Source organism: Gossypium raimondii, chromosome 11 (assembly GCF_025698545.1).
Source record: "Gossypium raimondii isolate GPD5lz chromosome 11, ASM2569854v1, whole genome shotgun sequence".
Taxonomy (NCBI): domain Eukaryota; kingdom Viridiplantae; phylum Streptophyta; class Magnoliopsida; order Malvales; family Malvaceae; genus Gossypium; species Gossypium raimondii.
In genome coordinates this window covers 1,467,121-1,483,092 of record NC_068575.1, presented here as the reverse complement: position 1 = coordinate 1,483,092, position 15,972 = coordinate 1,467,121, and the positions used below count along the sequence as shown (strand labels likewise).

The window sequence follows — 15,972 nt, the reverse complement described above, 5'->3', positions numbered from 1 at the left end:
ACAAAAGTTAAAATAATTCAAAATTTACCCCTAACTACAAATTGAGTTGATCCGAAACCGGTCCTACCCACCCAATTGGCATATTTATACGTATATGTTAAAGTATAAATTATTTTGAATTTTATATATTTATATATTTAAAATGTATAAAAACATAGATTTTAAAGCTTTAATTTGAATTTGTAAAAGAAAGCAGATGTTAAACGAGTTTTTCTTTTTCTGGTTTGGGACTCAATTTAGATCTTAAACCAAACAAATTCTCAATCATTTATAAAAGTTCATTTTATTTACAAATTATGCATTAAACAAATAAATAAATTTAAAATATTTATTATGTATAAATTTATTTGGATTGTTGGTAAAACGGAGACTGTGATATTAGGTTTTAAAGTATTTAGGGTTCAGTCTCAACATAAACAATTATCATGTGTCGATCTAATGTGATATGTGGATTTTATTTGAATTTTGTTCGATTCTTCATTCATTTGTGCACTTATTTGGGAACTATTCTATATATATATATATATATTTTTTTTTGATTTGTAAGATTTTTTTCATTTCAAAAATCATGTGATTATCTCTTAGCGGTGTTAAAACGAATGTTAAAATATGTCATAAGTCTAGGTATTATTTATAATTTGAAATTTAGTCTCTATAATTTTATTTTTAAAATCCAGTCCTTTACTTTTTAGATTTTAAAATTTAAACTCATCTGTTAATATTATTTAAATTATTTTATTAATTTCAAGCTCATCACAACGTCACATTCTTAACTACATTACTACCATATGAGTATTCTTTTCTTTTTATCATTTCAAAATGTCACATTAACGAATTTAACAAAAAAATAACAGTCTTAACAATTGGATCCAAATTTTAAAATTTAAAAATAAATGGACTAAATTTTAAATTTGTGAAGAATATAGAGACCTATGACATATTTTAATAAAAAATTAAAACGGAATCAAAATTCGAAGTTAGAGACCAAATTGAAAAAAACAATTTAGGGTGCTTTATTTTTATTGAATTTATTGTTTTATTTTTAAAATTGTCCAAAAAGAAAAGCTATCATCCAAAAGTGATATTATTAAAAGCTATCATCCAAAAGTGATATTATTATATTTTATAATATAAAACACAAAACTCCAAATTTATTTATTTATTATTTACATAAAAAAAAAACTAAACGCTTGGCGATTAAAGCGGCTCGTTTCCACAAAGACATGAGGGGTATTTCCGTCAAAATGGCAGAATCATAATTAACCATTAAAAAAATACAAACAAAATGTATTGATTTAGATATTTTTTAGACCAAAGGCTTATCTACGAAATCTCCACCGTATACGGCTCTCAACGAATCCTTAGTAGATAAAACCAACCAGATCACGGCACGTGGATGAGAGAGAAAATGAGAAACAAGTGGTGGAGGAAAATGGCGAAAATAGGTCCCTATTCCAAGGAGGGAAAGCTTAAAACAAAAATGCTTAAATACAGGCGCCCCCATTGAACACAAAAAGCACGGCCACCATAAAATAAGAAAATTAAGAGGCCGGATTTCAAAACCCTTTCTCTTTAAAATATAGAGAAAAGAGGGACCAAAGTGAAAGAAAATCGAAGTATAGATTTGATTTTCAATCTGCATTTTCAGGTATTTTTCTTCATTCCTTCAGTTTTTTTTTTCTGGTTGATTTAGTTGTTTTTTTGCGTACTTTTCATTGTTAGATTTAGTTTGAAATAGATTGAATCTATTTTGAATTTTTTGTAAAGAAAATCAAAATATACCTTTGATTTTCAATCTGCATTTTCAGGTACTTTTTTTTTTCATTTTTTTCGGTTGATTTCGTTTTTTTTTGCTTACTTTTCATTTTGTTTTTTATTGTTAGATTCAGTTGAAACAGATTGATTTTAATTTTTTTTGAAGATCTCTTGCTTTTCGAAGCTCAGATTTGGATTTCTTTTGTTACAATCTAGTTGTGTTTCTTCTGAATTTTTTTCCGACGATTATATATCTCTTTGAGTTTGGATCTGAAGTGATGAACGATGAACATCTCATTTGCCGGATCTTAATCTCTTTTTTATCTGTAGCTACCAGTTGCTGGTACTTTTAAGCCGTAGATCTTTTGTTTTTCGTTTCCTTCCCTCTATTTCTTGTTTATTTGATTAGAGATTTTAAGATATTTTTATTACAGTAATGGAGAAAGAATCATGTCGGCTTATTCTTATTATATTTTATTATTTACTTAAAATAAAGAATCAATACTGTCAGGAACAGTTTCAGCTTGCTGACGGCTTTAAGTCTACAAGTTTTTAAGAAGCCGGTCTTTTTGTTCTAGGTTTGTGCTTTTTAGCAGCCTTGATGGAAATTATTATTTGTTTATTTTCTTTTATATTTTAATATTAAAATTTTCACTGAAAATGGGTATCGTAAAGTGTAAAAATTAAGCAACAAAATAATTGCTTTGATTTGTAAAATCCCTAAATTAGTAAAATTAAAGCGTAATTGAGGGGAAAAATAATAATAGATACGCAAATTATAGGTATGAAAATGAAAGCGATTTGTGACTGTTTTAATAAATGGAAAGGTTTGGTCGATTGTCTACTACCACGTGATGACCACTTGATTTCAAAAGGTTCTTTTTTCCCTCATTTGGTGTCGTAATCATCTTGATTCTCATATTTAGTCAGTTATCACGTTATATATATATATATATATATTATTTCCAGCCTGTTTGTACTGATTTGTTTGGACAGTTTTATTTATTAGTTTATTTAAAAGATTAAATTAATTTATTTAATAGTGAATATATTAATTTTGATTCGGTTTTTATAATAGAACGATTTACTAAATATGGTCATTATTTTATCGATTGAGGTATTGTTGTCAATGTAAGTGTTGGAGTGTATTATTATCTTATTTATGGATTTTAGAAAGACTACTATTAGTTTTAAATATTGTATAAAAAATATATTCATAATTTTTTCTTATGTTGATGAATTGTATTGAAATTTAAATAGAAAGATTGTACTTTTAAATATGAGATTAGGTAGGGATGCTTTTCTTTAACTTTTATTTGGTAGTAATCATTAAAATATTCAAATTGGCCATGAACGTGCACAACAAGTGGAATCTGCGTAACACAAGTACACTCCTGTTTCTTAATATCTTATTTTCTCTTAATTATAATTTATTAATATTATGTAATTAAAATTTTTAATAGATAGTTGGTATTACCATAAATAGCATCAAAGGTCTTTAGTACATTTCTTAACAAACTCTTTGATTAAAATCCTCTTTTAAGTTGAAAACAAAGTATATAACTAATGAATCATTTCTTTTATAATTTGATAAAAATTTGAAGTTTTGATTAATGTAATCAAACATAGATATTCTTTTTCTTGTATGGCTAGATTTGAATGTTGGTGTGGGCGAATATCTTATCTTTTTTAGCATTGTGTCACTTTTTAATGGAGTTTTAAGTCATACACTTCATATGAACGCATATATAAATGTTTAGCGTTGCGTATGAATGGGAGAAAAAACATAAAAAGTAATAAAGTTACATTATGTTGATTGAATGGTAGAGGTTATCTTTTCAATTCATTGGTTACATTTACCATACTTTTCGTGGTGACATACATGACCTCGGATGCTTGCTTTTTTGTAGTTGTCCCTTATAAATATCTTCTTTGCATCTTTCGGTAGTGGCCATTTATTTCCCACTATGGTTATATTCCATGTTTAAAAGTCTACCACTCATCTTGTCTGCCGGCATGTTTCAATCTTTTCTTTTTTTTTCATTAAATTTGTTGTGGTTGCCCTTCTACCTATTTATGATTGACTTTTAAGGGTTAAAAGTATGAGAGGTCCTTATATTATAAGGACCAGATCAATTTAGTCCTTATACTATTAAAAAGAATTAAATAAGTCTAAATTGATCTATTTAATAATAGTGAGATTAATTTGTATCCTTTCTCTATAATAAAGGGATCTCTAAAATACATGCATCGAGTTTTAAGTTGTAGTCCTTGTATTGCAAGTTGATTAATCTTTAAGTGTATCCTTACTGCTTTCAGATGTCAATTTGCAATTTTTACCAATATTTTACCCAAATAGTTTTTTTTCAAAAATGACTGCTGTTGACCCCTTACATGTAAATTAGCTGTCACCATATGGCATTGAGTTTATCTTATTTCAAAATAGGAAGATGGGCCATTTGTGTTCATCTTATTGTATCTATATGTTACTTTCGTTTGGGCGTGAGTATTAAATATTATTATATATCTGACACGAATATAATTGAAATATTTTATTTTTCTCGTATTTGAAGAATTTATAAAAATCATATCTCTATAGTCGTGTATGATAACGAGTATCAGACCCGAGTACCTCTTTAACCAATTTGCCATTTTTTATCCTGTGCAGGGTGTGGAACAATGGGTGCAGGTGGCAGAATGTCGGTTCCTCCAAGTCAAAGGAAACAAGAATCGGGATCAATGAAAAGAGCCCCTATATCTAAACCACCATTTACTCTCAGTGAAATAAAAAAAGCCATCCCACCACACTGTTTCCAACGCTCACTTATCCGTTCATTTTCCTATCTCGTTTACGACTTCATTTTAGTCTCTATCTTTTACTACGTAGCCACCACTTACTTCCGCAACCTCCCTCAGCCACTATCTTTCGTCGCCTGGCCGATTTATTGGGCTCTTCAAGGTTCAGTCCTCACTGGCGTTTGGGTTATCGCCCATGAATGCGGTCACCACGCTTTTAGCGATTATCAATGGATCGATGACACTGTCGGCCTCATCCTCCATTCATCCCTTCTCGTCCCGTACTTTTCGTGGAAATATAGTCACCGTCGTCACCATTCCAACACTGGTTCCCTTGAACGCGACGAAGTATTTGTTCCGAAGAAACGGAGCAGCATTAGATGGTGGGCTAAATACCTCAACAATCCACCAGGTCGTTTCGTCACAATCACCATTCAGCTCACTCTCGGATGGCCTCTTTACTTAGCATTCAATGTAGCAGGTAGACCTTACGAAGGATTCGCTTGTCACTACAACCCATACGGTCCTATCTACAACGACCGCGAACGACTTCAAATCTACATTTCCGACGTCGGTGTCCTTGCTGTCACCTATGGGCTGTACCGTCTCGTGTTAGCCAAAGGTCTAGCTTGGGTCATTTGCGTTTACGGTGTCCCATTGCTCATCGTTAATGCATTCCTCGTCATGATCACATACTTGCAACACACTCACCCTGCATTACCACACTACGACTCATCCGAATGGGATTGGTTACGTGGAGCCCTCGCGACGGTCGACCGAGATTATGGGATATTAAACAAGGTTTTCCATAACATAACTGATACTCATATCGCTCATCATTTGTTTTCGACGATGCCGCATTACCACGCAATGGAAGCAACAAAGGCAATAAAGCCAATATTGGGCGAGTATTATTCATTTGATGGTACACCAGTTTATAAAGCGATATTTAGAGAGGCAAAGGAGTGTATTTACGTTGAACCAGACGAAGGTGAGCAGAGCAGCAGAGGTGTATTTTGGTTTAGAAATAAGATCTAATTTTGCCGATAGCGTTGCGGTTGCCGATGATGATGCGTTTAGGAATGTGTTAAATTTGTTACATTATTGTTAAGGATTCGGGGTTTTGGCGTTTGGGGTTGCTTCCATTTTAGATGCTTTTGAATTTGGACTTTGTATGGTTCTCATCGACTTTGTTGATCGCTGCAAAATTGGTTCGAGCTTTCAACTATCAAGTAGTTTTTTTTATTATCAAATTTATTATTGGTGCCGAGTTATAAAAAAATTGAGTTTAACTTTAGCGTTTAGATTGAGATAAATATTGGAATTTCTCAATTTGTTTGGTTTGATCACTCGTTTGTTTCGTCATGTTTGATTGCATACTCAATTTTATCCTAAAAACTACTTAATTCACGCGTTTAAATTCTTGATTTTTTACTTGAGTTGTTTGAGTCTGAAGTGAACTATCATTTGAGATTATTATATTTGGCTAGATTCACAAATCATTTAGGGCAAATTTAGCATTACTTTTAAGAAGTATTTTTAGGATAAAAAGTACCTTTGAGATAAAAATATTACTAAACAAGATGTTTTTGAGTTTTTTAAAAGTACTTTTGGGACAAAAAAATGTTTTGCAAAAGTAGAGCTAAAATATTTCAACTTTTGCTCATTTTTTAGAAGTAACGCTAAACTAAATCTTAATGGTTTGAACTTGACAATATAATTAAATTTGAGTACATACGCAAAACCAACCCTTGGCTACACTTACAGTATTTTATTGCCTCACATATCCGTCGTTTAATTTCTATACGAGCAAAATTCATCCGTGAACCATCAAAGCATCATTCCGCTCTTCAAGCAGTCTTGGATCTATATTCAACCTCCATTTGTTTGAATACTATTCCGACTCTTCATTTTTCTTGAAATTCATGTGTACCGCATCTATATTTTACATGTATTTGGGTATAAGTATCGGATTATGACCCTCTAAAAACATTAAAAATAAAAAGACTTATACATACTCGTGTCAGACACGTACTTATATCCCGATACTCATGTTCAACAAATAAACAAATCCACCTGAAAACAGAAACAGAGCGAATTTCCCAATTATGAGGAAGGAATGAAACTTTAAACAATGAAAGGCATACGATCTTAATCACTTAGTTTAAACAAAAGCACGATTACCTTAAAAAGGCCGCCTTCATAGATGGTGACTACAGCATTTTCAGTGATGGCAGTAACGTCAAATTGGAGGATTTTTTTTTTCTTTAATGAATAAACAATTAGGGAAATGCGAAAAAAATGAATACTTGAACAAGAACAAATGATCGAAGAAACATGTTAAATGATTTAGAGCCAAGTTGGTAAATTGAGCAATGATTTAAACGTCTTATGCTCATAGCATAGACAGATTTTTCTCGTATGTGAAGAAAATCTGATATTGTTTCTATCAATGGACTTAGCAGCAAAGGCTAGCTTCCCACAATTCCGGAAACGTTAATCTCTAATGAAATCAGGGTGGAACATACTCGGCGGATTCTTCTTATCTTCTTTGTCCAATGATAAACTTTTCCACTTCCATAACTATTACATTCATCCTACATTTCATTCGGAACCCTCTTTCGTTTCTTTGCCACTATTAGATCGATATCTCCAAATTCCCAGAGTCTTATAATCCCACACAATATCAGATATCTCATCTTGAGGCAAACTTAGGCCTTCGCGTTTTATAGCTTTATGCAAGTTGCAGAAGAATTTGGGATCTTGTAGTTTAATATACTCATGCAAAAGCTGCTCGTGGTCCGGTATCCAATTCCTAGGAAATGGGGTGTAATCACAAGATGGAATCAACGACATGTGTGAGAACTGAACACCTTCAATTGCATCAACGAGTCCCATCCTCAAAAGGTCGGAGTATTCAGGTGCAGAATTGTTGCTACTCTCCCTCAATGGACGACTAAGATCACGTGACGCTATCTTATACACCTTGGCACGAGATTTTAGCCTATACCTTGCAGCGTACAGTTTAGCTAATGAGCTACGAATCACATAAGCACAAAAGCCAACAACTTTCTTTCGATTATCAGCATATCTGTACCAATCAGCCATAGTTTCAAGAAACTTATTCATCTGGGAATTTGTATGAGCTTGACTTGAGTAAAGCATTGGGTTACAAGGCAGAGGTTCGGGATCCTTATCACCCTTAACAAACTGAAGCCGCCGAAACTGTCGAATGCATTGCTGTAAGCTAGCGGTAACCGAAAGCAAAGTCCCTACACCTTTTTGACTCACAATATTCCCTCCACTAGACGTATAACGAAGAGTCGGGTGTATCACTCTTCTACAGATTATATGATCCAAGAATTGAATCCCTCTACTAATGTGCTCAATCTCCAGTTTAGAATTATCCAACCTTAACCCAAATTTACTCTCGCAAAACTCGATTATTTCCTTCCTAATTTGCACTGCTTCCTCTCTTGGTCCTCGAATGCCAATCAAGAAATGACCTCCATATCTTAAATAATCCATTTTCCTAGTTTTCTCTCTACCACTAGAAGGAACAAATTCAGGCCAAGAAGGGTTATGACATCCATCACCTATCGTCTCTTTCCATATCGAATCGTGCTTAGACGGTCTAAAAAACGTAACTATCCTCTCTTCCATTGCTTGATCCAATTCATTAAGACACACATTAGCGAGTAAAGGACTTAAAATTCCACAATAACCATAAGAAGGTACCTTAGCAGCTTCCTCAGGAGCAAAATCAAAGAAAGTTCTTAACCAAAATGGGTCCGGTTTCGGCTCGTTTTTACTCAAAATCCTCTTCTTTGTAGCCTTTCTCTTTTTCCTTCTCTTGCTCTTCAAATCTCCACCACCATCACCGTCATTATCACTCTTTAATCTCCTCTTAATACGCACATTAAGCCCAGATTTAATCAAATTCAATATTTTCTTATCTTTTACGACTTTTTGAACATAACCCATCATTAAATTAACATCCACATTATCAAATAACTCAGTCAAATCACCTTTTAAGAACCAAAGGTACCCAGCAAAGTTACTTCGAATAGTACGGATAGCTGTATGAGCATTCCTACCAGGCCTAAAAGCATGAGACTTACCTGAAAACCGGGCTTCAAAAACCGGCTCCAAGACCATCAAAAGAACCTCTTGGACAACCCGGTCTTGGAAACAAGGATCAGGGGATTCAAGCAAGGCTTGAAGCTTCCTCTTTGATATCACAGTCGTCGACGGCTTGTCGTTCGGGCTACGGACCAGCTGATTGGTTTTGTTGTTCCACTTGAACCGGCCACCGTGAGCGACGGCGTTACGGAGGGAAAGAAGGGAATGAAGGGTCTGGGAATGAATGGCGTTGCGTGGAGGGAACGCGCCAGTGAAATGAGCACAAGACCGTTGGTAGGCTAAAACCCAAAGGTCGAATTTCGAAAGGAAGCCGGTTAAGTTCGGGAATGTGGTGTTTGGTGGCGAAGAAAATGATTTGACCCATATTGAAAGACAGACATCAATCGGGTCCTGCTTCAAAAGACTATATGGATCTGAGTCGGATGCCGAGTCGTGAACTGAGAGAACCGAAAGGGAAGAAGAAGAAAAGCGACGGGAATAGGAAAGGAAAGGGGAAGCTTTTGGAATTGAAATGCAGGGAAGGTGTTTGATGAATTGCCTCAAAGACATTTTTTTCCTCTTGTAGACGACGGTTTTCTTCTTCCCGGTTTTTTTAATCATCAATTTGATGGCGCCATCGTTTTCTTGTTTGGATACTTATTTATTAAGGGATAATGTAAATTTGGCCCATCAACTTAGTAATTAAATTCATTTTGGTACTTGTACTTTATTTTGTCGGTATTTGAACTTAACGACTAGGTCGATTTTGGTGCTTGAACTTGAAAAATATAAAAATTTGGTGATATGACACTCTAAGATTGTGTCACATCATCATTTTAAAAATTTAAAAATTTATATAAATTTTCAAGTGATCTTGTGGTACAACCTCTAAGTGTCACATTAATATTTTAATAACTGTATCAATAATTGAACAGGTGTCAGAACTTCGATTCTCGATTCAACTAATATGGTCAGTTCGACTGCTAGACCAACAATAAATAATTAATTAAAACTTCATAAAAAACTATAAAAAATAAAAAAAATTATTAAACTTGTCTAACTTGTTCAAATGTCGGTTTGTTCCCAATTTTTTTTTTACCAATTTTAAGTAATTTTCGAATCAAATCAATTTAACCCATTTATTCGGATCATTATATCGATTAGTTCATGATCCGTCCGATTCGGTCCTATTTCAGTAACACATATCACATCATCAAATCTTAACAAAATTCAAGTTTATTGATCAAAATGGATTTGGTTGCCAAGATAGAAGACCAAAGAGGATCGAAAAAGTATAGGTACCAAAGTAAACATAATTATCAAATCTAGAGAGCAAAAATTATTTATTTATTATCGACCAATTATTGTTATTTATTACAATATTTATATAAGACAATTTTGGTATATTTTAAATATCATTATAGTGATTCAATCATTAAAATAAATCTTATTACTTTTTATTTTGATTTGTACCAAAAAGAAATCTTATTTCTTTGATTGGCTAATAATTATTAGTTTTGTTTTTCATGTTACTAAATATTGAAATGAATTTACTCCCATTTCTAGGTTATTTATGGGTAAATCTTTATATATATATATAATTTAAGAAATTAGGCTTTTTTTTATATTTATCAATATAGACCATTGTTGAAGGGAGGAAGTGAAAATGTGTCTTATAGGTCGCGTTTTCACTGTGGTGTCAGTGAAAATAAACAATTTAACTCTTTTGGTTAGATGGTTAAATATTAATATTTTTGTCCTTAAGTTTTGGGTATTTTTCAGTAAAAAAGAGTGTGTATACAATACACATTTTTACTCTCTCTCAAAAACGACCTAATTTTTAAATTTTATAGAAAAACAACATATACCCATAAATTAACCCCATTTCTACTTATTATTGTATAAAAAAATGTCGATGTTAATAAGACATTGGCTTGTTATTTAAGATCGCATGTGATTTGTTCAATTATTTCTCGTTTGATTCGATTCATAATTATTTATATTTTATAAATTTATATTCATCAACTATATATTATATTTATATCGAAACTTTTAAAAAAGTTTTAGTTTATTTAAAAGCATGATGTATATTGTAATAATATATAAGTTGATGATTTTCTTTGGGTGCAAAAATTCTATTGATAAATTCAAAATGGTATTGAAATAAAATTTAATTTAAATCTAAAATATTCAAAAAGTTAGGAGGAATTAAATTTTGATTTTTTTGGTAAAAGTTCGTATTAATCTATATAGGTTTAAATAATATTTTATATTTTATCAAAATACTTTATATGATATAATTTTTATAATAAAATTAAGTAAAATAAAAATCAATTATCAATATTTTATATTAATATAAAATTTAAGTCCCAACGCACATCCATTCCCATAAAAGTCAAATTTAAGTATAAAAAAAGTCATTAAAAATCTTATCCTTAACTTTTAAAATTTTAAGAAATTACGCTTAAATGTTTATTTATTTATATTGTAAAAAAAATTGAGAAAAATATATTATAAAATTTAATCAAGATATTTGACAGCTTGTTTATAGTCTCCACATGACCCCACCTAGAAATTCGCCACGCCATCACCAAATCCACACTCTAATCATCACAACCATTGATCAAGACCCAATCATAGATTAATAAAATGAGCACAAATACAGAGAATTCTCCCTCCTCCTTTCTCTCTCTTCTCCTTAGGCTTTGCTTGAATTCTCTAAAAAAAAATTTCCCCCAAATTTATTTTCTTTCTAATTTTTATTTTTATTTTTCCCCCATTTTCTCTCTAAAACAAGATGAAAGATCGCTGACCCCAAGAAGCTAGCAATCCATGGCGAGTCAAGTCGCACTCAGAAACCATCCAACTGAGTGACTCAGAGTACTTAAAAAAAGCTCCGAGTTTGCTGGTCAAGATCGTCGGCTGTTAAAGGCCAGGTCTTCCTTTTTTCTTCAATAAGTTTCTTTTTTGGTTCTGAATTTCCCATATTTGTTTGTTGTTTGATTTAAAGTCTTCAACTTGATGACTGAAAGCTTGGGTTTGGGAGGTTGCTAATTTGGGTTTTAGATCTGGGGTTCATTATATTTGCGATGAAGTTAGGGTTTTAATTTTGGGTTTTGATGAAATTGTAATCAAGAAAGGGATTTTGGGTTTGGGTTTTATTGATTGTTAGGCTAAAAATTAGGGTTTTGATGAATTTTGTTTAGTTTTATGAATTTTTTATGATATGGGTTTCTTTAATTTTAGGGTAAATTTAAGGTTTTTATCTACGGGTACCTTAAATTTATGAAGATAATAAAGAGGGTTCATTTGTGATTTAAAAAAAAAATTAAGGGTTTCTTGGAGCCATTTGTGATGGATGAGGAAACATCTGATACAATGAACCTTGATTTGAATCTGGGTCCGGCACCTGAGACCGGGTCCGGGTCGTTGTTGAATGAAGGTGTGAATTTGAATGACTTAGTCGAGAACCCGTTCGATAGGATCCGGGATGCGGTTAGGCGTAGGAGATGGAGATGGCATCAGGTTCAACTTCCTGTTGCAACTCAGAGCTTGTCGGTTGAATTTGATCAATTTACGGGGAATTCTGACGGTCCGAATACATTACAAGCAGGTGAGGGTAGCGTTACGGCTGAGGAAAGAACGAGTGATGTGCCGAAAGTGTGTGAAACCACCAATGGGTTTTTGGAAGATGAGGTTTTAGAAGATAAAAAGGATGATATTGAGAAGGGTGTTAGCAATGATGGGAGTTTTTTCGATTGTAATATATGCTTAGATTTGGCTCGGGAACCTGTTGTAACTTGTTGCGGTCACTTGTTTTGTTGGTCGTGTCTTTACCGATGGTTGCATATGCATTCGGATGCAAATGAATGCCCAGTCTGTAAAGGAGAAGTGACGATTAAAACGTTGACACCGATATATGGTCGTGGGAAGGTTATCTATGAGCCAGAAGAGGATTCGGGTTTTAAAATCCCTCCTCGTCCGACTGCTGGACGAGTGGATAGTTGGAGGCAAACCATTCAACGGACTCCTTTAAATCTTCCTGTTGAAGAGATGATTCGTCGTATTGGAAACAGATTTGATTTGGTACGTGACTTGACTCCACCACGTGAAGCCAGTGGTTCTCGGGAAACAGCAGAACGTACTAATTCCGTGCTTAATAGGATTTTGACATCTCGTGGATTACGTGGAGAGCAAAACGCAGTCGTGCCCCTCGATGATGTTGACTTGACACCCAGTAGTACAACAAGTACCGACGTGGTGTCCTCCCGAATTCACTCTTTGTACCTTCAACGGCAATCACACTTACGAAGAGCTGCAAGACTGACTTCTCTATCATCGGCACTCAATTCAGCTGAAAGGATGGTCGAGGCAATATTCCGAGGCAACCCGGTGGGAAGAAATCAGGAGCAAGCACCAGCAGCAGTTGTCGATGATCGGGACTCGTTCTCAAGCATTGCTGCTGTAATAAACTCGGAGAGTCAAATGGACACGGCCGTCGAGATAGATTCTGTGGTTTCACTTTCGGCTTCGTCTTCTAGAAGAAGAAACGATGTATTGAGGGTCTCGGATGTCGACAGCGGTGACTCTCGGGCGCATAGGAGGAGACGATTGAACTAGGAAACTAGAAAAAGGATTTCACAATGTCATGGACCTGCTTCAATAAATAGTTCTTTTTAATTGCATTCCATTTATATTGCTTTTTTTTTTTTTTCATATATAAAGAATTTTCAGCTTCCAAATATATTATTCCCAAACATAATATGGATTGAAATGTTATCTTCCTTTTTCCTATGGATCACTCCATTTTTCTTTGCCTTTAAATCTCTATTTGTTGTTTGTTGATTCAGTTCATCGATTTGATCTGATGGTTCAATTGGTTCAACTTATTTTAAATTGTTACTTCGGCTTATTTTTGGTTCAATCGGTTTAATCAATGGTTAAATTTGTATTTTGCAGATTTTAAACTTGCAATTCATTTAGAGATGTAAATAAGATATTAATACTCGTAAATAATTCGAGTTTCGAACTCGCAATTTTTTATTTTTATTTTTAGTTTTAATATAAAGGGATGCACTGTGCACTCAGCCCTGACTTTTTTTTTTAATTTAACTGTAAGATTCATCCGAACCTAAACAATAAACAAATTTTGTAATTAAAAATAAAGTCAAAGGAAAATTAAAAATTAAAAATTAAAAACTTCAAATAAAAAACTAATTACTATGCCACGTGTAATCTTAGAGGTAATTAACCTAATTTGTTGAAATCAAGACCTAATTTTCTCCTTGTATGTAATAATAATATATATATATACATATCTACATATATCATTAGTTCATTTTTATAATTAATCCACTTGATAAAGAAAATTTTTCTGACCAAGTCCCTATGTATTATTCTACAGCGGTTAGTTAACTATGCACAATCAACATATTCAAGTCAAAATATAAATGGTCTAATTTCGGTTTAGTCCCTATATTATACTAAAATTTAAATTTTAATCCTTCTATTTTAGTTTGACATTATTTAATCCTCTATTTTGTTATTAGTAAGTCTAGATTAATAACACTGTTGTTAAAATGATGATGTTATTTTGTTTGATTACTTTATTCCAATAAAGATAGCTTGGACAGATTGTTATCATAAAAGTAGAGACCAAATTATGTTAAATTGAATTAAGGGTGTAGTCGAGCCGAGCCAAGCCCAAATATTATCAAGTTCGAGCTTAACTCGAAATTCGGAGCTTGATATTTGAATCAAGCTTGATCAAACATTTGATTTTAAGCTTGAGCTTGGCTCGAGAAATAATGAAACTACTCATTTACTAATTTTTGTACTCAAGCTCGAGCTTAGCTTGTTAATTAAGCTTAGGGTTAATAATATATATATTAAGGAGTAACATACTTCAATAATATAAAAATATGAAAAGCTTGATAAGATTTGTGAGCCATTAGAGTCAAGTGTTACTAAGTTTAAATTGGGCTGGTTAATTTTTTGAATCGAGTTTGAATTTTTTTTTGAGTCAAACTCGAGTAGCTTGCGAGCACTAGTGTTTCATTTACACCTCTAAACTAAAGTAGCGAGATTAAACATCAAAATTTAAAGGGACTAAACTAGAATTAGACCAAAGTATAAACAGTATATATTGTGCATGAAGTGAGTTACATTATTAACTTGGAAAGCTAATCACCGTCTCAACCATGGCGGAGAACCACCCAGAACACCCCTCCGCCACCGCCTTCCTCCTCATAGCTCTCTCATTAATTTCAACCCTCGCCGCCGTAGAATCAAACCCATTCTCTCGAAACCTCTCGCCGTCATCGTTGGGGCTGAAAAAGCCAGAGAAACTAAGCCACCTCCATTTCTACTTCCACGACGTGGTCACCGGCAAAAACGTGACCGCTGTCCGCGTAGCCAAAGCACCAACGACGACCAAGTCGTCGCCTTTCGGCGCCGTGGCGGTGATGGATGACCCTTGGACGATCAGCCCCCGATGTTGGCTCAAAACTTGTTGGAAAAGCACAAGGGATTTACGCTTTAGCGTCGCAAACCGAAGCTAGCTTGTTAATGGCGTTTAACTTTGCTTTCGTAGAAGGGAAATATAATGGGAGCAACCTTAGCGTTTTGGGGCGGAATCCGGTATTTTCCGCCGTGAGAGAGATGCCGGTGATCGGTGGCAGTGGCGTTTTCAGGTTTGCTCGTGGATATGCTGAAGCAAGGACTCATACATTTGATTTAAAGACCGGGAATGCTGTTGTTGAATATAATGTTTATGTTTTCCATTATTAATGAAATTAATTTAACCATTTTTTACATCAAATTGGTGATGGAATTGATGAGATTATCGATTTATTACTTCAATTGGTTCAATTAATTTAATTAAAAATTATTAAAAATAAAAAAGTCAGTTCAACTGTTCAATAGTTCTCGATCCAACATGTTCAATACCATTTTTTGGATCGATACTCTAACCGATTTGATTGACTAGTCCAATTCGATTCAAATATCGTTGATTTCTTTGTTACTTTCCATTATTACTTGACCTTAATACGCAGATCGAACTCGACTGAAAATCTCCTTTTCAACTCGAGCTTTGACGTCGCAGACGGAAGATAGCTTGTTAATGGCGTATAACTTTGGTTTCATAGAAGGGAAATATAATGGTAGCAACCTTAGCGTTTTGGGGCGGAACCCGGTGTTTTCCGCCGTGAGAGAGATGCCGGTGATCGGTGGGAGTGGAGATGCTGAAGCAAAGACTCATACATTTGACCTAAAGACAGGGAATGCTGTTACCGAATA

General features: G+C 33.6%; 3 protein-coding genes and 1 pseudogene across 6 annotated transcripts; 3 read left to right on the top strand and 1 right to left on the bottom strand.

Annotated features, from left to right (window-relative positions):
• Positions 1-1,479: 1,479 nt before the first annotated feature.
• Positions 1,480-5,855, top strand: LOC105761671 (delta(12)-fatty-acid desaturase FAD2). Of its 2 annotated transcripts, none has more exons than XM_012579546.2 (2): positions 1,480-1,648; positions 4,424-5,855. In XM_012579546.2, the coding sequence occupies exon 2, from the start codon at positions 4,435-4,437 to the stop codon at positions 5,587-5,589; it is 1,155 nt and encodes a 384-aa protein (XP_012435000.1). In that variant the 5' UTR covers positions 1,480-1,648; positions 4,424-4,434; the 3' UTR covers positions 5,590-5,855. The 2 variants fall into 2 exon arrangements, with proteins under 2 accessions (XP_012435000.1, XP_012435001.1); XM_012579547.2 differs by lacking the exon at positions 1,480-1,648 and adding an exon at positions 1,666-1,808.
• A 384-nt stretch (positions 5,856-6,239) lies between these two features.
• Positions 6,240-9,290, bottom strand: LOC105761672 (nuclear intron maturase 1, mitochondrial). Of its 3 annotated transcripts, none has more exons than XM_052624469.1 (3): positions 6,736-9,290; positions 6,570-6,627; positions 6,240-6,489 (listed from the first exon to the last, which is right to left on the bottom strand). In XM_052624469.1, exon 1 carries the CDS (start codon positions 9,241-9,243, stop codon positions 7,156-7,158), a length of 2,088 nt encoding a protein of 695 aa, XP_052480429.1. In that variant the 5' UTR covers positions 9,244-9,290; the 3' UTR covers positions 6,240-6,489; positions 6,570-6,627; positions 6,736-7,155. The 3 variants fall into 3 exon arrangements, with proteins under 3 accessions (XP_052480429.1, XP_012435003.2, XP_012435002.2); XM_012579549.2 differs by having other exon boundaries at positions 6,587-6,627; XM_012579548.2 differs by having other exon boundaries at positions 6,240-6,627.
• A 2,088-nt stretch (positions 9,291-11,378) lies between these two features.
• On the top strand, positions 11,379-13,467 carry LOC105761673 (uncharacterized). Its single transcript, XM_012579550.2, has 2 exons — positions 11,379-11,609; positions 11,920-13,467. The coding sequence occupies exon 2, from the start codon at positions 12,028-12,030 to the stop codon at positions 13,291-13,293; it is 1,266 nt and encodes a 421-aa protein (XP_012435004.1). The 5' UTR covers positions 11,379-11,609; positions 11,920-12,027; the 3' UTR covers positions 13,294-13,467.
• A 1,393-nt stretch (positions 13,468-14,860) lies between these two features.
• LOC105761675 (dirigent protein 22-like) lies at positions 14,861-15,493 on the top strand (annotated as a pseudogene).
• Positions 15,494-15,972: the final 479 nt, after the last annotated feature.